This window comes from Aspergillus sclerotioniger, assembly GCF_003184525.1.
Source record: "Aspergillus sclerotioniger CBS 115572 chromosome Unknown BO94scaffold_3, whole genome shotgun sequence".
In the NCBI taxonomy this organism is placed as follows: domain Eukaryota; kingdom Fungi; phylum Ascomycota; class Eurotiomycetes; order Eurotiales; family Aspergillaceae; genus Aspergillus; species Aspergillus sclerotioniger.
The window spans coordinates 1,520,288-1,541,067 of NW_020290993.1; the positions used below are offsets into that span (position 1 = coordinate 1,520,288).

Below are 20,780 nucleotides of genomic sequence, written 5' to 3' on the forward strand. Positions count from 1 at the left end.
CTCGTACCAGAGGTAGCTATACTATAGATCACATATTTCCAAGAAACCACCCTTCATCATCAACCTACACATCATCCTCAAATAGATAGCTGATAGACAGATAGAGAGATAGATGGGGTATGGTTGATATATCACATCCCCCAAATCCCGAAGCAATTCCCGGTCCTCCACCTTACCCTCATTCCAAAATCAGGGAAACATTCCCCCAAAACTTGGAATATAGATATAAAGGATACATACATATAACACGTCGCTTACTAGATAACTAACTATCTATCTATATGGCATAGGTAAAAATAATACTGTAGTATGCAAGTCTCGCATATTCTATTCCCAACTCAACAAGAAGTGAAATAGATAAACTAAAATCCCCACTTCACCCTCGTATACGGAGTATGTCCTCGTCATTGACCCTACCCCTCCCCTCGGTAAGTCACTTCCCTACTATTTAGCTGATATTCCCCATGGATTTTCTCAGCCAAGAAAGAAGGAGTGTTTAGGATCCACTAAAGTAGGTGTCTAGGTATCTGGGTAGGCAGGTAGGTTGTTCTAGACGTATTCTCGTATCCACCTGCATCTATGGTACTTGGTTTTCTTGGCTACTAGTATAGAATAGGAAGATGTGGTTATGGTGGTAGTAATTATCTGTCTATCTATCTATCTATCTATCTGTTTTTATTGTACCAACTTAATGATGGAACATAGCCCTGGTCTTTTGCTCTCCATAGATTGATAGATCAATCGATCAATCTTTCCATAGTCATCTAGATGTGATATACCATAGATCAAATGAGAGGAAGGAAGGAAGGAAGGAAGGCAGGGAGGGATGTAATTCCGGGAAAAACACCCTACCAACCGGGATTCATCTCAGGCATGGGAACTAAAGTACTCAAGCGGGGGCGCAACGCCAAGAAGAGGGGATGGGATGGGATGGGATGGTTCATGCATGCATATGCAAAGATAATGCTTCATCTGTTTACCATGTACCAAGTCCGGTTTAGCGCAATATGATCTTTCATCGATCGATCTGACCTGTTGTTCAGGATCGGGATTGCAGCAATTAAGCTTTCTATGACGATGACGACTGCACTGCCGCTGCTTCGGTATTGAAATGAATGAATCATCGTTTCATGCTATGCATCATTACCCAAACAAAGGAAAATCACTCCTACCTAATGCACCGAGGAAAAAAAAAAAAAAAAAAAGGAACCAGGGAATAGGGAATAGGGAATGGTTAGACATGTTCCGTCACTCCCACTGTACGTCCCGTCCCCCAGATGAGGAAGTCTGCGTCACTTCGAATGTCCGATGAATGCCCAAGCCCAGTTCCAAATCGCCATTTTCCATGATCGTGCCGTGACTGCGGCCGCCGCTTCCTGCCGATCCAGTCAGTCGTTCCTCGCTGCTGTTCGAGGTGCCGCCGCGCCACGGTCGCGTATCCGGGTCCACCTGGCTTTGGATCGTCGTGACTGTCACGGCGAGTTTATCCGGGCGGAGACGGCCCTGGACGCCGGTGTCGTCGAGGGAGCCCAGTGGGTATGGTCGATCGTGGCTGCGACCGACACCGCCGCTTTTGTTGAGGTTGAGAGGTCGAGAGCCCGAGGGTCCGGGGAAAGGGGATGCGTCGTAGTTGTGGTCGGCGCTGGAACCGAGCCATTGGCGAAGGAGGGGACGGAGGGTGGCGAGACTACCGGCGGTGATGCCGAGGCCGACTTCGATGTTGGACCAGAGGGCGATTTCGACAGTCGCGTCTGTGGTTGTGGTTAGATGGGGATCGGGATGGAGGTGGGTGGACAGCGTACAGAGAAAGTCCCAATCCGCAAAGGTATGGACCCATGGGATACGAATGATGGTGCCAGAGGAGGCGCTGTGAAGGGATCAGTTTCAAGGTAGGGATCCACCAAGCAAGGGATGACATACATGCATGCCATACTCAAAATACCAACCACCGCCATTTTGGTCTTCTGCTTCATATGCAGCTTCCGCACCAGGAAGATGGGCAAAATACCCACGGTGAAATCGCACAGCGCTGCAAACCCGCTGTACACGTAGGTCATGGCGATGACAATCTGAATATCCATGCAGTGGCCGTGGATGTCCGGGCTGAACGCCTTGCGCGTCCAGAAGTAAGTGAGTGGCTTGCACTGGAGCAACATGATGAACATGAAGACCATGCCCGCGACAACAGTCATGACCATGACGGTCCAGAGGATCCAAATGTGGATTCGTCGGACAGTAATGCGCATAAGGAAAATGCAGACGGAGATCTTGCAGGCCACGGCCGAGAAACAGTAGGCAATTTCGCAGAACCACCAGTACTATTGTCATCCCTTGTTAGATGGGTATGCAGGGGGAGATCGAAGTTACCAACCTCCATGGCAGTCACGCGTTCATGCGCCGTCAACACTTCAAAGCGTCGTCCAGTGCCGTATATCGCGCCACCGATCATGCAACCTGAGAACATGGCGTAGAAAAACTATCTTGTCAGTCAAGCAATGCGATCACCAGACAGGAGAAGTACCATTGCAACCACCATGGCCCAGTCATCCCACCCAAACGCCCGCACAATCCATCCACGCACATAACATCGTAGAATCACAGTCACACATGCCACCGCCATAAAGGCGGCCGCAACCGCCTTGACCTCGGGGCTGCGGTCATCCTTAGCCATGCTACTGACGCAGACCAGACATATTCGAGAAAGCTCAGCTGGGCGGGGTGGGGAGGACCCAATATATGAAGGGGCCGAAATGCCGGGGAGGTCCAGAACCAAACCCGGGCCTAGCAGTCGACAGGAAGCTAATCGCGTCAGACAGCAACGGTACTCGTCTAGTCGGGTCGCAGATGTTCATCCGTCCTCCACCACGAGACGTGATGGGCTTGTGCGCACTCCTAAAGGAGAAGGCGATCTACGTAACCTAACTTGAGCAGGGCGACGGGACTCGCTTAGAACGCTTGTACTAGGTACTGTCGTAGGCTCCGTGGAGTCGCCAGCAATCCGATACTGCCAGACGTTAAGATCGAGTCCACCGGGTTGGTGTATAATTGCGGTGGGTTCAGGGTTGGCAGACCGTTGTTGGGTCACTGGGGAGGGGGGGGGCAGGGAGCGGACACCTTCGAGTCAGAGCCATGATGAGATGAGTTAAGAGTCCCGACTTCTGGGTGTGGTGCCTGCGAGTGTACTACTTTCAACTTTGGATGCAAGGTGGAGGAAAGCAGCTCCATCCGTCGGTAGTTTCAGCACATCGGCGGGCGTCGATTGGTGCCAGCCACAAAAGCTCCACTATGCTCGGGCGAGACTCCAGAAGGGGCAGTATCGCCGACGGGCGAGTCAGGAACGCTGCAGAGATTTTGTACTCCATTGGGACAGGGGCCGTCCATCTGTCATGGAGGAGAGTCCCCAAAAGGTGAGGGTGAGAACCATGGTTGCGACTTCATTTCGCGGTTTAGGTTTGTCAATGATGGAGGCCACGTCGTATTCGCGGGCCACGCTGCATCTTTGACTTCTGTCCAGAACCACACATTGAAGCAATTCACCAGCGACTGCGAGTGTCCGACGCAACTCCCCGCCCCGTCAGAGATTGACAGCCTCGCGACTCGAGCAGATCCTCCTTGTTTAGGATACTGAACTTCGCCGGCTCTCCTTCGCCGGGGACGGAAACCCATCCGGAGAGTGGAGATGCCCGAGGCACGGATGGCGAACATTTAATAAGGAGGTCTACGCCAAAAAGCAAAGGCGACTATTCCTGACCATTGATCAAGTCATTTAGCGTGCGTCAGTAGGCCGCTTCTCGAATGGCGTCGAGTGCTCCGGGTGGATCCGGGGACGAGGCGCGCCCTGATGATTTGACATTTTTCAGCACTCATATTGCTCCATTTTGCATTCCAGTCTTAGCCCGACGGACTAAGACGAGCTCCGTCTGCAGGATGCAGGATCACCAAGGGGAACAATCTTACTGCTCCTGCGTTGCTCCCTCCTTTTGGGTGCAGGTCCCAGGTACACGGTAGCGCCAGAGTTTCTTTTCCCGTTTGCAGGCAAGTCGGGGGGCGCTAAAGCAATGGCAGAGGCACACTAGTTACACTCTCAGACGGCATCGTTCTGCTGCTGCTGTTGTTGCTGCTGCTCATGGGAGGTCCGCGTCCCGACGTTTAATTTGCCCCGGTTAATTATAGAACTGCCACAGTAGATCGGTCCCTGCTGGCATGTGAGTCCGACCATGGATGATGATAACATAAGTTAATCGTAATAATAATACGGCTCTTATCACGATGGGACCACTGGCTGACGTCTCTCCCACCGGAGCAACCCCCGGCACTCCCATGGAATGACCGTCGCCGTTTCACCATCGACTGGCAGCAAGTTGACAAACGTAATCCTCGGCCTCACGGCCATCTTGCCACATGGTCGCAAGAAGTCCGAGCGTGTCTGCAGCACGTGGCGATGGCCCGAAATCAATCCCAACATCACGAGCAGAGACTGATCCGATTGCCTTCATGTTCTGTCTGAACCTTCAAGCACTCCAGTCTACTACTTTGGCGAGCCCACAGCCTCTGACGGTCGGCTACCCTGACGGGTCCCACAATCGCTGTCGATCGGAAATCGTTTCCAGGAATCCCAGCGCTGTGCCGCTTACTGAGAACAACGCTGCCATGGAAAGACCCCTGAAATTCGCCTGCGAAATTGCTTTTTCGATCTTCGTCACAATTCGCCCGTCTCATCTCGGCACGTGCAGATGCTTTCTCCTAGAAGATTCCTGATCGTCTAGCGTGTAGTTGCTTTTTCTGCTTTAGAGACTAGCTTCGTTGCACGACTGCCAACCAACCCGACATTGATCCCTGTCAGCATCCCTGCTAGGGGTCATATAGTCTAGAACAATGTCTTTGCAATGCAGGAGTCCCCGCAGCATTAGTATTTTCAGTAGGCAGTGACTGCTCATGTCAAATAGATGCACCCATGGCTTCACGGCTCGTTTGGCAAATGTCATATCCATGTGACAGCTGCGACTGCAAGAAGCATTTCTGAGATCGCTCTGCTTGATCCGACGGTCGCGTTGTTCACATGGACGCACTCTGAAGCAATATAACGTTAGAAGCACATTGGATCAGTCAGCCCGGACAGTATTGCTTGGAGCTTGGAGCTCTCGAGTGTAGGTTGAGAAACGGTCGGAGTGTGGATTTATGACACTCCTTGCAGCCTGCCCAGCTCATGTGTCCAAGCGGGGTGGCAGTTGACAACCAGACCATCCAAGTCATATCTGTAACTTGACAGAGGCGTGTTACATGCCCTTATCGTCCCAACGAAACGAAAGCTCCTGGTTACTCAGATTGACGTCGCAACCATTGAACACGACAGAATCGCAACCTCCCCAGCTTCATTGTACGACCTTGTGTAAGCTTCACATGGCACTCATCGGTAAATATGCGGAGTATAGTCATACCGCGGCTCTGATACTTATGCGGAAGGTCTTGCAAGCACCCTATGATGTCGGGCACGCTATACACAGTCAGGATGGCCCTCTCTGGAGAGAGTAAAGTCTCCCTCAGGGAACATGTGTCTTCACCACCCCAGGAAACGGCTCCCCAGTCGCCGTTGACAGCTATCAAACAATCTCCGAAGATCTTGGGATATTGTTTAGCTCTGGCGTCCGGTATCCTGCTCTTCGGATATGACTTGGTCATTGTGGGAAATGTGTCCGCCATGCCAGAGTTCCAGTAAGCATTCTCGAGCGCGTTCCGGTGCTTCTATCTGACCTGGCGAGACGCGATTTCGGTCGTCGACTAAACGGGAAACTTATCATCCCTTCTCTATGGCTCGGTCTATGGGATGTAGCTAGTCCTCTGGGGGGTCTCTTTGGGGCTTTAACTGCGGGCTTCATGCAGGATCGTGTCGGGCGTCGCTTCTGCTTAGCCTTTGCGGGCTTATTATCAGCAGCTGCAGTCGCAGTCGCGTACGTTTCGAATCTCCCGAATGACATTGACGCACGCAGAGCAGTCTTCCTAACCGCGAAGCTGGTCCAAGGCCTCGCCATCCATATAATCTCATGTACGACACAAACGTATATGTCGGAAGTTTTGCCTGCCGTGTTGAGAGGCCCGATTCTTGCCTTTTTCCCAATATTCATCCTCCTGGGGCAGCTGGTAGGAAGCATAGTGGTTTATACGTCTTTAGATATTGAGGGGAGTAGGGGATATAGGAATTGCTTCATCTCACAGTGGCCGTTTTCCGCATTGCCTCTGCTAGTTGCAGTGATTCTTCCTGAGAGCCCGACGTACCTTATTCGGAAAAACCGCATGAACGCTGCTCGCAAATCGCAGCGACGGCTGGACTCTAGCGACGTCGAATCGGAAAAGAATTTCGAGCAACTGCGCTCGTTCATTGAAAAGGAAAACCAAGACGCTACCAGCAATGCAACGGGGTACCGTGACTGTTTCAGAGACGTCGACCGTCGTCGGACATTGATCGTCATGTTTGCAAATCTCATTTCCTCGTTTTTCGGTCTGCCGCTTTTATCCAAGAGCAGCTATTTCTTACAAATAGTCGGCATGGAGCACCGTAGAAGCTTTGTGTTCCTGCAGGTTGGCCTAGGACTAGGGCTGGTGGCCAATATACTCAGTATGCAGACGCTGACCATGTTTGGCCGTGTGCCTCTCATCATCGCGAGTCTGGTGATCTCAGCCTTCGCGTGGATGGGGATGGGGATTGCTGGCTGCTTCCCGGGGACTGTTAGCGCCTGGTAGGTGTCCCAACCTGATCGAAGTACCAACTGAGCTGATTATTGTCCAGGTACACGGGCGTCACACTAGTCTTCATAATCACAGTCTGCGGTATTGGTGCATGGCCAGCATCCTATGCTGTCGGTGGAGAAACATCGTCGCTGCGATTACGTGCCAAGACGCAGGGGTTGGGCTGGTTCGTCACTGGGCTATCCAGTGCTGTGTTCAACCTCACCTTGCCGTATATTTTCAATCCCGACGAGGGGGCGTTGCGTGGAAAGACAGCCTTTATGTTCGCAGCACTCTGTATCATCGCAATGGCGGGGACATGGTTCTTTGTGCCTGAGATGAAAGATCGGACGCCCAGCGAGATTGATGATATGTTCGAAGCAGCTTTACCTGCGCGGCAGTTCAGAAAGTGGTCTCGAACCAGTGGAGATCAGCTCTCTTCTGAGCAGTCTCCATGATCAATCAACGTGTGCGGCCAGCTTCGCAGCTTATAACTGAATACCCTGGCTAGGCTGAAGTTGCGCGAGCATACCTGACAAGTAACATCGTTTTCATAATCAAACCTTTTCTCAGTCTGAATCAATTATAAGGCTATGCCATTTGTGAGAGTCTCCTCAGTTATCAACCAGACCTGAAAAATGAGCAACGTATAATACGGACAGAATGCAAAAGGCCAGCCATAGCAACAACGACATAGTCACCGCTGTACGAGCTAAGAAGTTCACATGGCCAACGAGCAACATGAGAGTTCATAGTATGTCATTTAGTAATCTGAACTAGGTACAAGAAGTCATAAGTGAAATCTACTAGCCTTGTCATATGAGATCATGCAAGCATGCAGGTGTCATGACAATCCGAGCGTCGTTCTGTCAGTAATCGAAGTTGCTTGCAACGAAGCTGCTGCTGGAAGCCTGAGTTCCGTCCATTCTTTATGATGATGCCAGTGCTGACAGCGGAGCGATCGTCTGTGAAGCAACCCTATCAATGGATTGCAGACCTGTAGGCTCGCTGGAACGGTGTTTAAGCTATATTTAAAGACCAGGTGGATCCTTATCAATCGGCTTGTTACAGCCCATAGGAGGCATGCCGTGGGTCAATCATCCCTGAGCTTCTGCCGCAGCCTGAATGGCCTTCTTCTTGCTGCCCTTCTTATAGACACGCTCGTCGTTCGGGTCGAAGCCTCCGTTGCCCCACATCGCCCATTCCTCGGTTTCTTTCATGTAATCCTCCGGAGTGAACGAGGTGCCGTCGGCCTTCTCCTTCTCCAAAAGCTGGAAGAATCGATCGTAATCAATCCGAGAATGCCATTTGCCATTGACGTGGAAACGCTCCGATGCGATGAGTGCACAGCAACTGTGGGCATGTTCGGCGGCGATGCCATACTTCAGTCCACGGCGCTCCAACTCCTTGTTGAGGGATGTAACAAATTGCTGAACCTCCTCATAGAAAGGAACATTCTGCATTGTCAGTCCAGCTCCTGCACTGGTGCTCGTACCGCAATAGGTCACGCCCTTGATTTCAACAAAGCACGGCAAGGCCTTCTCAACCAGGTTTGCATATCCAATCACCTCGTCATCGACATTAAATCCCTTGACCAGCGTGAGACGGAAGACCGTCCGCTGGACATGACGCTTCTCCCGCAGAATATCGAGACAGCGCTGGAAGCGCTCCCAGAAGTCGCGGTGGAGGGGCCGATCGATCTTACGCAGACTTTCGCGGTTGCTCGCGTCGATGGAGACATAGAGTTGGGTCACACGGTGCAGGGTTTCGAGTTGGTCGGGATGTTGGGCATTGCAGACAAGGAAACTGGAGATATGCTCGCTGTGCAGCATGTCCAAAAACCGGTTGATATGGGGGTAGAAGATTGGCTCGCCGACCAAGCTGAGAGCGCAGTGACGGATACGCATGGCTTCGGCAAACCGCTCCGCACGCACACCAGGAACACCACGCATCATTTTGATCTTTTTGTAATGGCCCTCCTTGACTCCGTTGAAGATGAGCTCCGGATCATCCACCTTCCAGCGCCAGGTGGTGCCGACCGGGTTGGTGCCATGTCGCCAGCAGAAGATACACTTGTTGCTGCAGGAAAGCGAAGGAGTAGCCTCCATGCAAAGGTGAGAGCGAATACCATAGAACGAATACTTGTAGCATGAGCCTCGACCGCGCAGGGCGGACTTGGTCCAGCGACAGATCTTGACACCAGAGTGCGAACCAACAATTGTATATCCTTGCTTCGTGAGGGCGGCGTAGGTAGGCGAGGTCTTGGGAACCATTTCCTTCTCAGTTGCGGGCGCAGGTTGTTGTCCTCCCGTGGTAAAGTCCACCGGGACAGGGGCGCTAGATCCAGTCTCGGAGCTGAACTTGATATCCTCCAAGTCGACCACAGATTGACCCTTGTTCCGTTTCTTGTTTGCCTTGGAGTCCGATTCATCATCCAGGTCCTCCTCGTCACTCTCGAGCGCATCACCGCTACCGGGAACACCTTCACCCAAGCCACCGCTGTCGACAATGTCACCGAGAATGTCCTTCAGACCACTAGACCACTCCTTCAGGGCGGATTCCGGATCACTCTTAACATCAGCAAACCCGAGCGGGTAGGCTCTCTTCTTGCCTGTGAGTTTGGCCATCCAGCGGTCGAGTTCTTTAGCCTGCGAGCAGAACCCTTCCTCTTCGGTAGGCCATCCTTCCTTATCTCCGAATCCAAAGACGGAATAACCAGCGAGACCAGCCAGAGGCGCGGTGTCGATCCGGAAGTCATTGTGGGTTTCATCGAGGTGACCAAGGAAGGTGTTCAAGACGGTGTCAATGTTGTAAGTTGGGACCAGCATACAATAAACGTAGCGCGTTCCCGGCGAGGTCGTGGGGGGTTTCGGTGCGGTGATAAAGTAGTCGTCAAAGTCGACGTAAGACAGGTCATGAATCTGAGGGGGGAGAAGGGCTCGTTCGCGATTCTCAGGATCTGCCCGGTCGGCAGCAGCGGCGCGCAAATCCTCCAGCAAAACCTTTGCATACCTCTCGGTGTTTCCAGTCAACGAAGCGAAGAAGATAATAGGCTGAATGAAAGAGGCGGCGGGTTCTTGATCGGATCCTCTGCGTCGGCCGGCAACCTTTGCAGGCTTCTTTCCTGTAACACGCTTTGGACCAGGCTTCGCAGACTCCTTCTCAGCGACAGACTCTTCAACGACCTGGGCGTTGGATTCCTTTCCGATCTCCTTCTCATTATGAATGATCTTTTCGCTTTTTTCGGGGGAATGGCTGCGAGGCGAGGACGGGATGGAGGATGCACTGGCGATCTTCGACTTGGGCTGAACCTTTCGATAAGCTCGCAGGAGGACGACAGCAGTAGCAAGGGCGAGGAGGAGAGGCAGGCGGTATGAGTGCCAAAAGGCCAATAGACCTAGCAGTATGGCAATTAGTAAAGGAACGGTCGCAGGTACAACCCAGATCTACCTTCGGCTGCAGGGGTCTCGGCCATCGTGAGACTGGATCAGGATCACTGATCCTCTGATTCACCAGACTGAATCTGTCCCTCGTGGCCGTAGTCAAGAAGCGGGTCGATCAAGGCGGGGCACTTGGTAATTAAAAGGGGTTAATAGAACCCTGGGGACGCATCGCAAGAACCGACTGATCGGATCTTGGCGAGAGAAGATGAGACCGAACAAGATGAGTAGCCAGATCCGTCTCTTGAAAAGGACGAAAAGGCATCCGAGGTGAATGCGGAGGGACCCAGGCTTGGGATTTTCCGAGAATTTTTCTGGCCTTGCGGCGAGGGCTGTGATTGGCTCCCGCACTGTGTTGCCATATCGGGAAGGCAACTCGGGCCTATCGAAGGCCCGCATTTGTAATGGTCAACGGCGGCGCCGTGATGAAGTATTTGGGATCAGGATGCTCATATGCAGTAGCTGTTTGTTTGTTGTCTGTCGGGAAGCCATTGCTAGTGTCACCATGGTCGAGCATACCGCTCTTCCGGACCGTCTGTGGGATTGTGTGACATTTGTTCAATATTAGTCCGACCGCTTATCAAGACGGGAATCCTGATCCTGCAACTGCTCGGTAATCCAACTGTCCGCCGGCGGACGTCCTACTCTGCTAGATAAACAGGCAGGCACCTACCCGGACGGCATCCAACGTGTCCACTCCGTTCTATCGCAACATTTCACGGAAGCTGAAAGCGCGGGTTACACAACCCTTCGCATAATGGGTTCGAAGCTCGATTTGGAGTCATCGCGCGTGTACCTGACAAACACGTCGGGTACAGACCAGAAATCTCGGTCTGCTATGGCGCGTAACATGGGACGTGTGCTTTTGAGTCTTCTTCTTGCGTGTTTCTTGGTTGCTTTGACCTCTGCTCGCCGATGCCGCGGCCCACTCACTCTGGACGAAAGAGTGGACAAGATCCTGTCGGAGACGCCATTGATAGGTAGAGTAGCTCCAGACGTACCTAGTCCGGACTAACCGGTCACAGACGGCCATGATGATCTACCGATCTTTATCCGCGAAGTTTTCCAGAACCACATCTACAGCGATGAGTTCAGAATTCCCTTCACTGAGGGGGGTCTGCTGGGCCATGTTGATCTGCCTCGACTCGCTGAGGGCAAAGTGGGCGGTACTTTCTGGAGTGTCTTTGTGGAGTGTCCCAAAAACTGGAGCGATTTGTCCGATGCAACCTATGCCACAAGTAAGACTGTGATGTCTGTTGGTTGTGCGTTACTAACCCTGTATGGTAGGTGTCCGTCAGACTACCGAACAGGTAGATGTCATGTTGCGCCTGCAACAGGCCTATCCCGATGTTTTTTCTGCGCCACCCAATGGCACGACGGCCCTCCAGGCCTTCAAAGAGGGAAAGATCATCTCGCCACTGGGAATGGAAGGCCTTCATTCCATCGGAAATTCTTTGGCCCATTTGCGAAGCTTCTATGATCGCGGCGTATCATACGCCACTCTCACCCACAACTGCCACAATCGCTATGCTGATGCGGCGCTTGTCGAGATCCCCGGTGGTGTCAAGAAAGCAGATCCTCTCTGGCACGGTGTGAGCGAGGCGGGTAAGGATCTTGTATTCGAGATGAACCGTCTTGGTATGATTGTCGACTTGTCCCACGTCAGCGTCAATACGATGCGGGACGTCCTAGGAGCCGGCAAGGATGACTGGGCCGGCAGTCGCGCGCCGGTGATGTTCAGCCACAGCTCCGCGTACGCCATCTGCCCTCATCCCCGCAATGTGCCAGATGATGTTTTGAGTCTGGTCAAGGCACGGAACTCTATTGTGATGGTCAACTTTTCCCCCGACTTTGTCTCATGCACTGTTTCTGACAACCCGAACGGCTTGCCCGAGTTTGACCCTGAGCATGCTACTCTCGAGCATGTGGTTGAACACATCATGCATATTGGGAACCTTATCGGATTCGATCATGTCGGACTGGGGAGCGATTTCGACGGTATTCCCACTGTTCCGCGCGGTCTCGAGGATGTATCTAAATATCCGGATTTGATTGTCGAGCTTTTGAGACGAGGAGTCAGTGACGAGGACGCGGCCAAGGTTGCTGGAGGAAACCTACTGCGGGTGTGGAAGGAAGTTGACCAGGTTGCGCGACAGATGCAGGCTGCGGGGGCACTTCCAGTTGAAGATGAGCTGTAATGGCTTTTGCACGTGCCTTCGCCCGATCCTTGTCCATAATATGCATTATTCCGTGGCTTTAATCTTAGGCAACCTACCAGCGTGGGCAGTCTGTACATCAGCAGCTGCAGAAATAGCGGTCATACCTTTTTCTAGTCAGCAAAGAATATCATCATCCGGTTTCGGACCGCATGGCACGCCTATCACTTTTCTAGGACCAAGGCCATGAAAGACCTGTCATCATGACTGCAATCTGGCGATCTGTATGTCAGTGGGGATGAGGGGATGAGAGGATCCGTGGCTGCAAGACTGTTTGCATGTATTGCTTTGCGCTGTTTGCTTCAAACCACCTGAGAAGGCACATGAGAACTCCACCACCTCTTACTTACAACCCATTCCTGGTCGCAGACTTGCCTTTGACGGTTATGATTATGTTGGTCCAAGCTCCACGACCGACCTCGGGGCGATATCCCGGAGGTTACCTATTCATGACATATGGGCACCGAAATTGCGCAAAAAGGCAGATGAGCAGTTGGTCAGCTAGTAAATAAACTTTCATATTAAGATGGTTTCTTAGTATCTAGATTATCCCAGAAAACAGAGGAAGAACAATACAAAAATCGTAGGTCAAAAGAAACACATGAAACGTGAGCAGACCATACCAACTCTATTTTGTCCGCTGGAATCACATTCAGTATCTAACTCTATACCTATCCAGGATTGAATGCTATCAAGTCTTAAGCCAAAGTGCGTCTTGTAGCGCCCGTGCAGTCGGCCTCCTAATGGGATCAATCGTCAACATAGCCCGAAGCATAGAAAGAAAATTCTCCTTTTCAACCCCATCCAAACACTCTATCCATCTTTCCAGCTTCGCAGGAGGGCGTTCAATAGGATCACGGATCTGTGAATTCTCATCGAATAATTTCTGCACGATATCTTGGTCCCCGGCTTTGAGCATCTCAAGGGGAAAGGGACCAAATAGGGCATCAATCTCTTCAATATGATGCTTGGTGTAGTAAGTCCCGCCGGTGACATCAGCTCTGCCATTGAACATTCGGACAGCGTCTAAAAGCTCCGGAAGTAGGGCGCCCAAGTTCCAAATATCAACTTCTTTGCCCCATGGGGCCTGGATGATGACTTCCGGGGCACGAAGTAGCAGGGGCTGGATTAATGGAGTGAGATGTCTTTCTTCCCAGCTTGCAAATCCCCAGTCGCAAAGCGCGATGCTGATCTCTGGGAATTCAGACGGGTGGTCGAAGTTGTACTCTCCCAGGGAGATATTCTTTATTGACTGGGAATCTTTCAGGTAGCGATCGACCATTAAGGGGTCTCTGATCTTTACCATGATGTTATCTTGTTTGATATCTAAATGGATGTGTGAATTAGCATAGTAATAGTGGTTACGTATATGACAGGTTTGCCTACCTGTATGAATAACCCCCGAGTCATGCGCATACTCTAAAGCCAAAAGTAGCTGCTTCGTGATTTTCTTCATGATGTTATTGGGGATCTTGACTCCTTCGAAGAAAAAGGCGAATCCCTTCATATTATCTGCCATCAGCTCCATAACGAGACATACATGGTGTCCCTGGTGGCTCTCGTAGACAAAATCATCCAGGATAATGGGAATGTGCTGATAGCCTGGATGGCTTGGGTTTGCTTTACTGAGGTGCTTCATGATCTCCAGCTCGAAAAGGTCATGTTTGCCATCGTAACATTCGGGACTCAGTATCTTGATTGCCTTGTAGGAAGATTCTCTATAGGCAAGAGTAAGCAATTTTTCGATTCCTAGCATCCGATCTTGTCATAACATACTTTGATCCCTCACTAACCAGACAGTCGAATAACACCCAGATCCCAGGTTCTTTATAAGTTCATACCTATCATGCATGATTTGACCGACACAAACGGGGTCGGCACCGTTCTGCTCTTCATGAAGCATGATTCTGATGTGTAGACGTCAAAGGCAACAGCAACCTGTCAGAGTATAGAGCAGCGGGTTATCTGGACAGTGTGATTCGGGATTTGCCGCTCCTGAGAAGTATCGCGCTTAGTAGCGGCCAGGAAGTTGAGAGACTGCGAGAGAGGCAACAGTTTGAAGTTCTGGGCCGGGAAAGCCCGAGCCACGCGGTTATATGCGAACTCTGACTGGTTACTCGATTCGTTCCCCGGTCCTTATCGGCCTGCTGTGAGGGAATATGATATAAGGCCGCTTCCGGCACAGGTATGGCAACAGCATATGATCTTTCGGATATCTACATAGATATACCGTTTTGAGGGCCAAACGCAGTCAGAAAAAAAGTGGTGGTAGATGGAACCTTTTAGAGCTTACCGCGTAGATTGTCGGGGTTCATGGGGCGCAACTCTGCTTGATTCCTATTTTGTAGTTATAGATTATGACTTACAATCATAGTCAGGCGATAGTACATCATTCTATCGGCATTTCGCTGAGTATTAGAAGAGACGTATCCATCAGTGAAGATGGCAGTGAGGGTATACAGAGGATCTCCCGACTCTGGAACATAATGATACTTCAAACATTCTAACATAAAGAATATCCAAGGATCATGGAGAGTTCAAATCGCTGCCGTGGATCTCTTCGAATTAACAAATACAGAAAGCTGTCCAGACATTGTTCCAAATTAACTAGATCAAAAACACGATCAAATCCAGGTAGATTCTTGATAAGAAATCGTAGGCACCAAAAGAAATAACAAATCCGGCCTTATTCACCCCCCTTTTCGTATCTTTGGAATTCGATGATCTTTCAACAATTTGCGTCTTTCCGCAGCATTCGATACCTCTAACAACATAGCTGGCGACAAATACCCACGATCCGCAATATTGGGATTTGCTCCAGCCTTCAAAAGCGCAGTCACCATTCGATGATTGTTCTTGATAAGCGCCTCCAGCAACGGTGTGCGCCCATTCACTGAAATAGTAAGATCCGGATTGGTCCTGGGATCCTGCAACAGGAACTCTACCATATCCGCGCGATTCGCATCCATGGCAGTTTGCAGCGGGGTGCGCTTACGGAAGAGGTCATTAGGATTGATATCCTTCTGCTTCACCAGAACTTCCACCATTTCTGGTTGTCCTTTAAGAATGGCCCGATGTAGCAGCGATCCCCACTTTGGAAAACGCCTCGTCGTGGGATGAGCACCGTGCGCGAAGAGAGACCGCACGACATCCGCGTGACCTGAGCGCATTGCCTCATCCACTGCTCTGGTGCCAAAATGCCCCCCGTGAGGGCTTGGGTCGATTCCTGGTAGTTCCAGAAGGGTTTCGACGACCTGGGTGTGGCCGCGTTCTGCGGCACTGTAAAGGGCATTGGCAGTATCTGCCAGTCCACCGGCACCAAGGGCCAGAAGCTTTTTAAGGATTTGGACGCGCCCGTAATAGGCAGCCCATGTCAGGGGGGTCCAGCCTCTTTCATCTTTGGCGTTGATGTTTGCACGAGACTGGATTAGGAAGTTGAATATTTCCCAATCCCCGCTCTCGGTGGCGTAGAACAATAAAGTTCTTGGCCTCTCTGCGGCCCATTTGCTGGTCCGCAGGTAAGGTTTGAATTCGGTATCGATTCCAAACTGAAGGGCTTTCTTGACGGTGTCAAGGTTCTTGTGCTTGATGCCGTAGAGCACGGCAAATCCATCATCTTCTTTTGCATTGCGGGAGTAGAGAATGGGTATCACCCGGTGGTAGATATAAGGGTGTACTTGGGCGAGTGAGCTGATGTCTTGCTGGAAGGTAAGATTGTCCACTATCATGAAGAGAAGTTCGTTGGGAAGAGCGAGTAAAGACATGTTGCCTCTGATGATGACACAAGAATACTAGAGTTGAGAGAAGATGATTTTGACGAGGTTCAATGGGGGGGCAGGAATATGTATATATCCTCTACATCCTAATCGGAGTATTCACTCGGTTGAGAGTCTCAGGTTGTGAGTTGCTCAAACCCCATTCGCTGAATTCTCAACCTGCAGATGTCAATCCGAAGTTTATCCGGGAAATCCCTACATGAACAAGGTACGCTTCTTGGATCGAACAGAACATACGGCATTACCATTTCCGAAGAACACCTCAAATGGCCACCTACGAGGCTTAGTCCCTATATCTTCTCGTTTCACACCAAATATCTACCCATTTCATCAACACCCCTCAGTCCCATTCCCAACCTACCCACCACCACCACCAGCCAATCCTGTACAACCCTAACCACCAACTAGCTAAACCAATGCCATCACACAGACAGCCTGACAAGGCAGAGCCCCTCCATTACCCAATCCCTCTCTCACACATCCATCGTAGCTGAACCTCTCTCACCCATCCGCTTACCCCATAAATCCCTCAAATCCCCATCCCCTTTCACCACCTCCAATCCACCAACAAACCCCATCATGCCCTCCTCCCCACCCTCACTTATACCCCTCCCCCTCCTCCTCCTCTACCTAACATTACCAACAGCAGCAACAACAACAACATGCTACGACCCCACCGGCACAAAACTCCACGCCGGCTACCAACCCTGCCCCCCCTCCTCCGGCAGCCCCAACTCATGCTGCAACATCGGCAACGGCGACCTCTGCACCGACTCCGGCCTCTGTCTCCGACAAGATACCCTCGCCAATGGATTCTGGTATCAGGATGGATGTACGGATCGGGATTGGAGGGGGTGTAGGAGGATTTGTTCCGGTAAAATAGTTCTCTGTCCTTGATGGTGGGACTAGTAAGCTAATATATGTGGAGATTCCCTCCCTGTACCTTGGGAATTAGTCTATTGTTCGGATAGTGAGGCGCCGGGGACGTGGTGTTGTCGGACGGCGGGTAGGTCAGGTTCTTTTTTTTCATTTTTATATACTGGTTTATTGATGGGTGGATGGATTGGGGGTTTAGTGGGTATGGGCTGATAATTATGTACGGTTTGAAGCTGTCAGGTCTGTTGCAGAATGCTGCTCGAATACCTCTGCGTTGGTGACGACGGATATTGGGAGGTTGATTCTTCCTACGGTGACGGTTAGCAATACGTCTACGGCCAGTGCTACTGTTACTGTTTCGGCTACTGCCTCGACGTGTTCTGATACATCGACTGTTGTGGTGAGGGCGAGTGTGGGGGCGTCGATGGGAGTAGCGTTGCTCGCTTCGCTTGGATTGCTATTGTGGAGAGAGAGGACACGGCCAAAGGTGTCGGCGGGGAATAATTTGGATTATGGGAGCAGTACTAGTCAGACGGAGACGGAGGGGTTGGTGGTGGGTTCTCGGTCTCGGTGTCGGCCTCCGGTGGAGATGACTTCGAGTAGTCAGTTGTATGAGATTGATGGGGGCGGTAGTAGGGGGCGGTAGATTGGGTTTGGTGAATATGGAGATACTAGGGGTGGTGGGGATGGTGCGAATGCATGTATATATGGGTATAAGTTGAGAGATCGGGATATTCGGTTCGATTTGTTTTCTAAGGATAATGTAGATTGAGAAGAGTGGTCAGAGACTTGATGTTGGAGGTTTCGTGGTTACCGACGTCGGAGCTGTTGCTATTCGCAATGATGGGAAGGTTCGTGCATCATATCCACTGTAGTCTGCAACATCGTGAAAAGATCAACTATCATTTCTGTTGGAAGGCTGACAGTGGATGCGATGAAGTTACTCACTTGTAATCATCGTAGCTTGTCAGCTTAATCCGAGGCTATAGCTCTATATTCACGTGGCTTCCGCTATGGTAATAGTGAAAGCGTTATGTGCCGATGTTATCCCACTATCTTGATCAATTGTCTAAAAAGGGACACACTAGACCCCAATACGGTATGTAGCATCTGTCTCCATAAGTACGCGCAAGCCCTATGTAATAGTGCCGAGCCAGCACAGACCCAGAATTGTACAGAGTCCAGAGAGCAACGTAGTAAAGGCGTCGCCTAGAATGTCCGGAAAAATGTATCCATCCAATCTAAGACACCTGACCAAAGTTTGATCATCGCACCAGATGGACAGCTCGACGTTGCACCCAAGGATTCAAGCACCAGTGATCTGCCCTTGACGAAGCTTCTGCACCTGGGTCAATCTAGCGATCATTTGTCATGCGACTTGGCCGACGACCCCGGCCATACTTGTTTTTGACTGAAAGCCTCACCACCACATGGGCTATCTATAGCTTGTCCACCGCCACCGACATCACGGCTCATTCCAGCAGATACGTGCCAGGGCCTTATCGCAGTCGCCCCATCGGTAACTCTGTCGGCGTTTATCCGGCTGAACCACTGAGATCGCCGCATTTTTCCCCCAGCCCAAGGCAGCAGCGATGACTTCATGGATCAACGTGGCTGCAGGATAAGCACTTAAACAGGGGACAGAACCTGATGTCGGACAACTAGCCCGCAGTCCGATCACCACCGCAATACGTACCACCTCAGCAAGGTCCAGTCGATCACCGTTTCATGCTCAACCATCGTCGTTCGGCTGGCGATCAAACCCAACGAAGCCAGCACGCAAGGGATACCGCTACTCCAGATAGAGGATGTGCAGGCCTCAGGTAGCTGCATTCTTGGCCTCCCATACCGCACAACCAACAAGGGCAAGATAAACCGCGAAAAAATCCGGCCTCCGGACCATTGCGCAAGCAACCCGTTCTCCCTTGCCATTGGCGATGGAAAATCAGGATTCGCTCGTTCGAGGTTGGATCGGAGTTGGGGAAAGCTTTTTCCCAGCGTGGCACTCTTCCCAGTTGGGGATCGTAGCATTCCAGCCCCGCTGGTAGGGTTTCTATTTTCTTCGGAGAATTGATAGCCAGAATGTCTTGCGTGCATGCTGCTCCCCGGTCGCTTCCAACGTGCTATATATTCTCCGCGTTGGACTCGTGGGTTCACAATGTGTCCATGGATTGATGACGAAAATCTCCTCCTACCCAGGCCCGATGGATTCGATTCAGCAAGAGACTACCCAGTCGTCCGAGGACTGCATATCCGCCGACAATGGCGACCGCGAGAGCCATGATTCGACCGCCAATCAGAAGCTCAGCATTGAAGCCGACGCGGCTCCGGATGGTGGGTATGGATGGGTGATTGTTGCGTGTGTATTCTGGCTGCAAGTCCACACCTGGGGAATCAACGGGGTAAGTCGCTCACCTCTCAAGCATCCATTTCTAACCAAAGCAGAGCTATGGCGTCTTTCTGTCCTACTACATGGACAACAACCTATACCCCGGCACCAGCTCGCTGGCGTACGCCTTCATTGGCGGGCTCGCCATCGGGTGCGCCTACCTCATGGCCCCCGTCACCGTGTATTTGATCCGAACATATGGCACGCACGTCACCCTGATCGGAGGCATCTTCATCCAGACCGCAGGTCTTATCCTCGCCTCCTTCACGACCCACGTGTACCAGCTATTCCTCACCGAGGGTGTCTGCTTCGGCGTCGGCATGGGCATCGTCTACATGACCTACCTCGGTATTCCCGCCCAATGGTTCGACAAAAAGCGCAGCATCGCCAACGCAATCCCGGCCGCCGGTGCCGGAATCGGTGGTGTTATCTATTCGCTTGCCATCGAAGCAATGATCGAAAATCTCGGTCTCCCCTGGACCTTCCGGACCCTGGCCCTGGTCTCTCTGGCAGCCAACCTCGTCAGCGCCGCCTTCCTCCGAGACCGCAACAAAGCCACCGCCAGCCGCCACATGTCCTTCAACTTCCCTCTCCTGCGCAAAGTCGAATTCCTGCTCCTCCTGGGCTGGGCCATCTTCAGCACGTTCGGCTTCGTGACCATCAACTTCAGTCTGCCCAACTTTGCCATTTCGATTGGCCTAACCGCCCACCAAAGCAGTGTAGTCGGCGCACTGCACAATCTAGGCCAAGGAATCGGACGACCACTAATCGGACTGTTCAGCGACCGACTGGGTCGGTTGAACGTAGCGACAGTGTTGTCGCTGGTATGTGCAGTATTCTGTTTCGCGATTTGGATCCCCGCGCGGAACATGGCGGTGGTGAGTGTGTTTGCGATCATGGGGGGCATGGTGTCAGGCACGTTCTTTGCGACGGTGGCCCCTGTGTTTGTGGAGATCATCGGGCTGCAGGATCTGCCCGGGGCGCTGAGCATCCTCTGGCTGGTGCTGGTGGGGCCGGGAGCAGCCGGCGAGGCGGTTGCGCAGGCACTGCGACGTCCGTCACAGGGGGCAGAGGCCTATCAGCAGGTGCAGATCTTCTCGGGGATGGTGTTTGTTGCGGCGGGATTGTGTCTATGGGTAGTGCGGGGGTGGAAGGTCCGGCAAAGTCGGGGGTGCGGGGAGGCGCAAGGGATGTGTAAAGAGGGGGTGGACATGGTGGTGAGGGAGAGAGAGGAGAAGTCGGTCTGGAATCCGATGGAGATGGCACGAGAGATGGTGCGGTGTTGTAAAGTATGATGGGGGGAGGAGTGAGGGAGGGAGGAAGGAAAGAAGGGAAAATTGGTAGAGGGCAGTAGATAGAT

General features: G+C 51.8%; 7 protein-coding genes across 7 annotated transcripts; 4 read left to right on the top strand and 3 right to left on the bottom strand.

The window, feature by feature from the left end:
* Positions 1-1,187: 1,187 nt before the first annotated feature.
* On the bottom strand, positions 1,188-3,168 carry BO94DRAFT_531341 (putative integral membrane protein). Its single transcript, XM_025610880.1, has 5 exons — positions 2,522-3,168; positions 2,372-2,476; positions 1,921-2,318; positions 1,803-1,867; positions 1,188-1,751 (listed from the first exon to the last, which is right to left on the bottom strand). The coding sequence occupies exons 1-5, from the start codon at positions 2,669-2,671 to the stop codon at positions 1,249-1,251; spliced, it is 1,221 nt and encodes a 406-aa protein (XP_025472197.1). The 5' UTR covers positions 2,672-3,168; the 3' UTR covers positions 1,188-1,248.
* Positions 3,169-5,509: 2,341 nt separating this feature from the next.
* Positions 5,510-7,300, top strand: BO94DRAFT_508726 (MFS general substrate transporter; the record flags this gene model as incomplete). Its single annotated transcript, XM_025609675.1, has 3 exons — positions 5,510-5,712; positions 5,760-6,734; positions 6,785-7,300. 3 exons carry the CDS (start codon positions 5,510-5,512, stop codon positions 7,179-7,181), a joined length of 1,575 nt encoding a protein of 524 aa, XP_025472198.1. The 3' UTR covers positions 7,182-7,300.
* A 123-nt stretch (positions 7,301-7,423) lies between these two features.
* On the bottom strand, positions 7,424-10,317 carry BO94DRAFT_227079 (flavodoxin and radical SAM domain protein). The gene is made up of 2 exons (XM_025606270.1): positions 10,174-10,317; positions 7,424-10,120 (listed from the first exon to the last, which is right to left on the bottom strand). The coding sequence occupies exons 1-2, from the start codon at positions 10,196-10,198 to the stop codon at positions 7,821-7,823; spliced, it is 2,325 nt and encodes a 774-aa protein (XP_025472199.1). The 5' UTR covers positions 10,199-10,317; the 3' UTR covers positions 7,424-7,820.
* Positions 10,318-10,920: 603 nt separating this feature from the next.
* Positions 10,921-12,361, top strand: BO94DRAFT_456854 (putative dipeptidase; the record flags this gene model as incomplete). Its single annotated transcript, XM_025607721.1, has 3 exons — positions 10,921-11,143; positions 11,189-11,401; positions 11,451-12,361. 3 exons carry the CDS (start codon positions 10,921-10,923, stop codon positions 12,359-12,361), a joined length of 1,347 nt encoding a protein of 448 aa, XP_025472200.1.
* Positions 12,362-13,070: 709 nt separating this feature from the next.
* BO94DRAFT_508733 (putative serine-threonine protein kinase) lies at positions 13,071-14,282 on the bottom strand (the record flags this gene model as incomplete). Its single annotated transcript, XM_025609676.1, has 3 exons — positions 13,071-13,705; positions 13,766-14,097; positions 14,152-14,282. The coding sequence occupies 3 exons, from the start codon at positions 14,280-14,282 to the stop codon at positions 13,071-13,073; spliced, it is 1,098 nt and encodes a 365-aa protein (XP_025472201.1).
* Positions 14,283-16,734: 2,452 nt separating this feature from the next.
* On the top strand, positions 16,735-17,165 carry BO94DRAFT_572005 (uncharacterized protein; the record flags this gene model as incomplete). The annotated part of the gene is made up of 1 exon (XM_025614899.1): positions 16,735-17,165. One exon carries the CDS (start codon positions 16,735-16,737, stop codon positions 17,050-17,052), a length of 318 nt encoding a protein of 105 aa, XP_025472202.1. The 3' UTR covers positions 17,053-17,165.
* A 2,070-nt stretch (positions 17,166-19,235) lies between these two features.
* Positions 19,236-20,715, top strand: BO94DRAFT_581772 (MCT family MFS transporter; the record flags this gene model as incomplete). Its single annotated transcript, XM_025615430.1, has 2 exons — positions 19,236-19,433; positions 19,477-20,715. The coding sequence occupies 2 exons, from the start codon at positions 19,236-19,238 to the stop codon at positions 20,713-20,715; spliced, it is 1,437 nt and encodes a 478-aa protein (XP_025472203.1).
* Between the last annotated feature and the right edge of the window lie 65 nt (positions 20,716-20,780).

Coding starts and splice junctions, on each gene's coding strand:
- BO94DRAFT_227079 (XM_025606270.1), bottom strand. CDS start 10,198: ATGGCCGAGACCCCTGCAGCCGAAG. Junction 10,121..10,173: donor CGAGACCCCTGCAGCCGAAG/GTAGATCTGGGT, acceptor CCATACTGCTAG/GTCTATTGGCCTTTTGGCAC.
- BO94DRAFT_531341 (XM_025610880.1), bottom strand. CDS start 2,671: ATGGCTAAGGATGACCGCAGCCCCGAGGTCAAGGCGGTTGCGGCCGCC. Junction 2,477..2,521: donor GGGCCATGGTGGTTGCAATG/GTACTTCTCCTG, acceptor CTGACAAGATAG/TTTTTCTACGCCATGTTCTC. Junction 1,868..1,920: donor ATTTTGAGTATGGCATGCAT/GTATGTCATCCC, acceptor ATCCCTTCACAG/CGCCTCCTCTGGCACCATCA.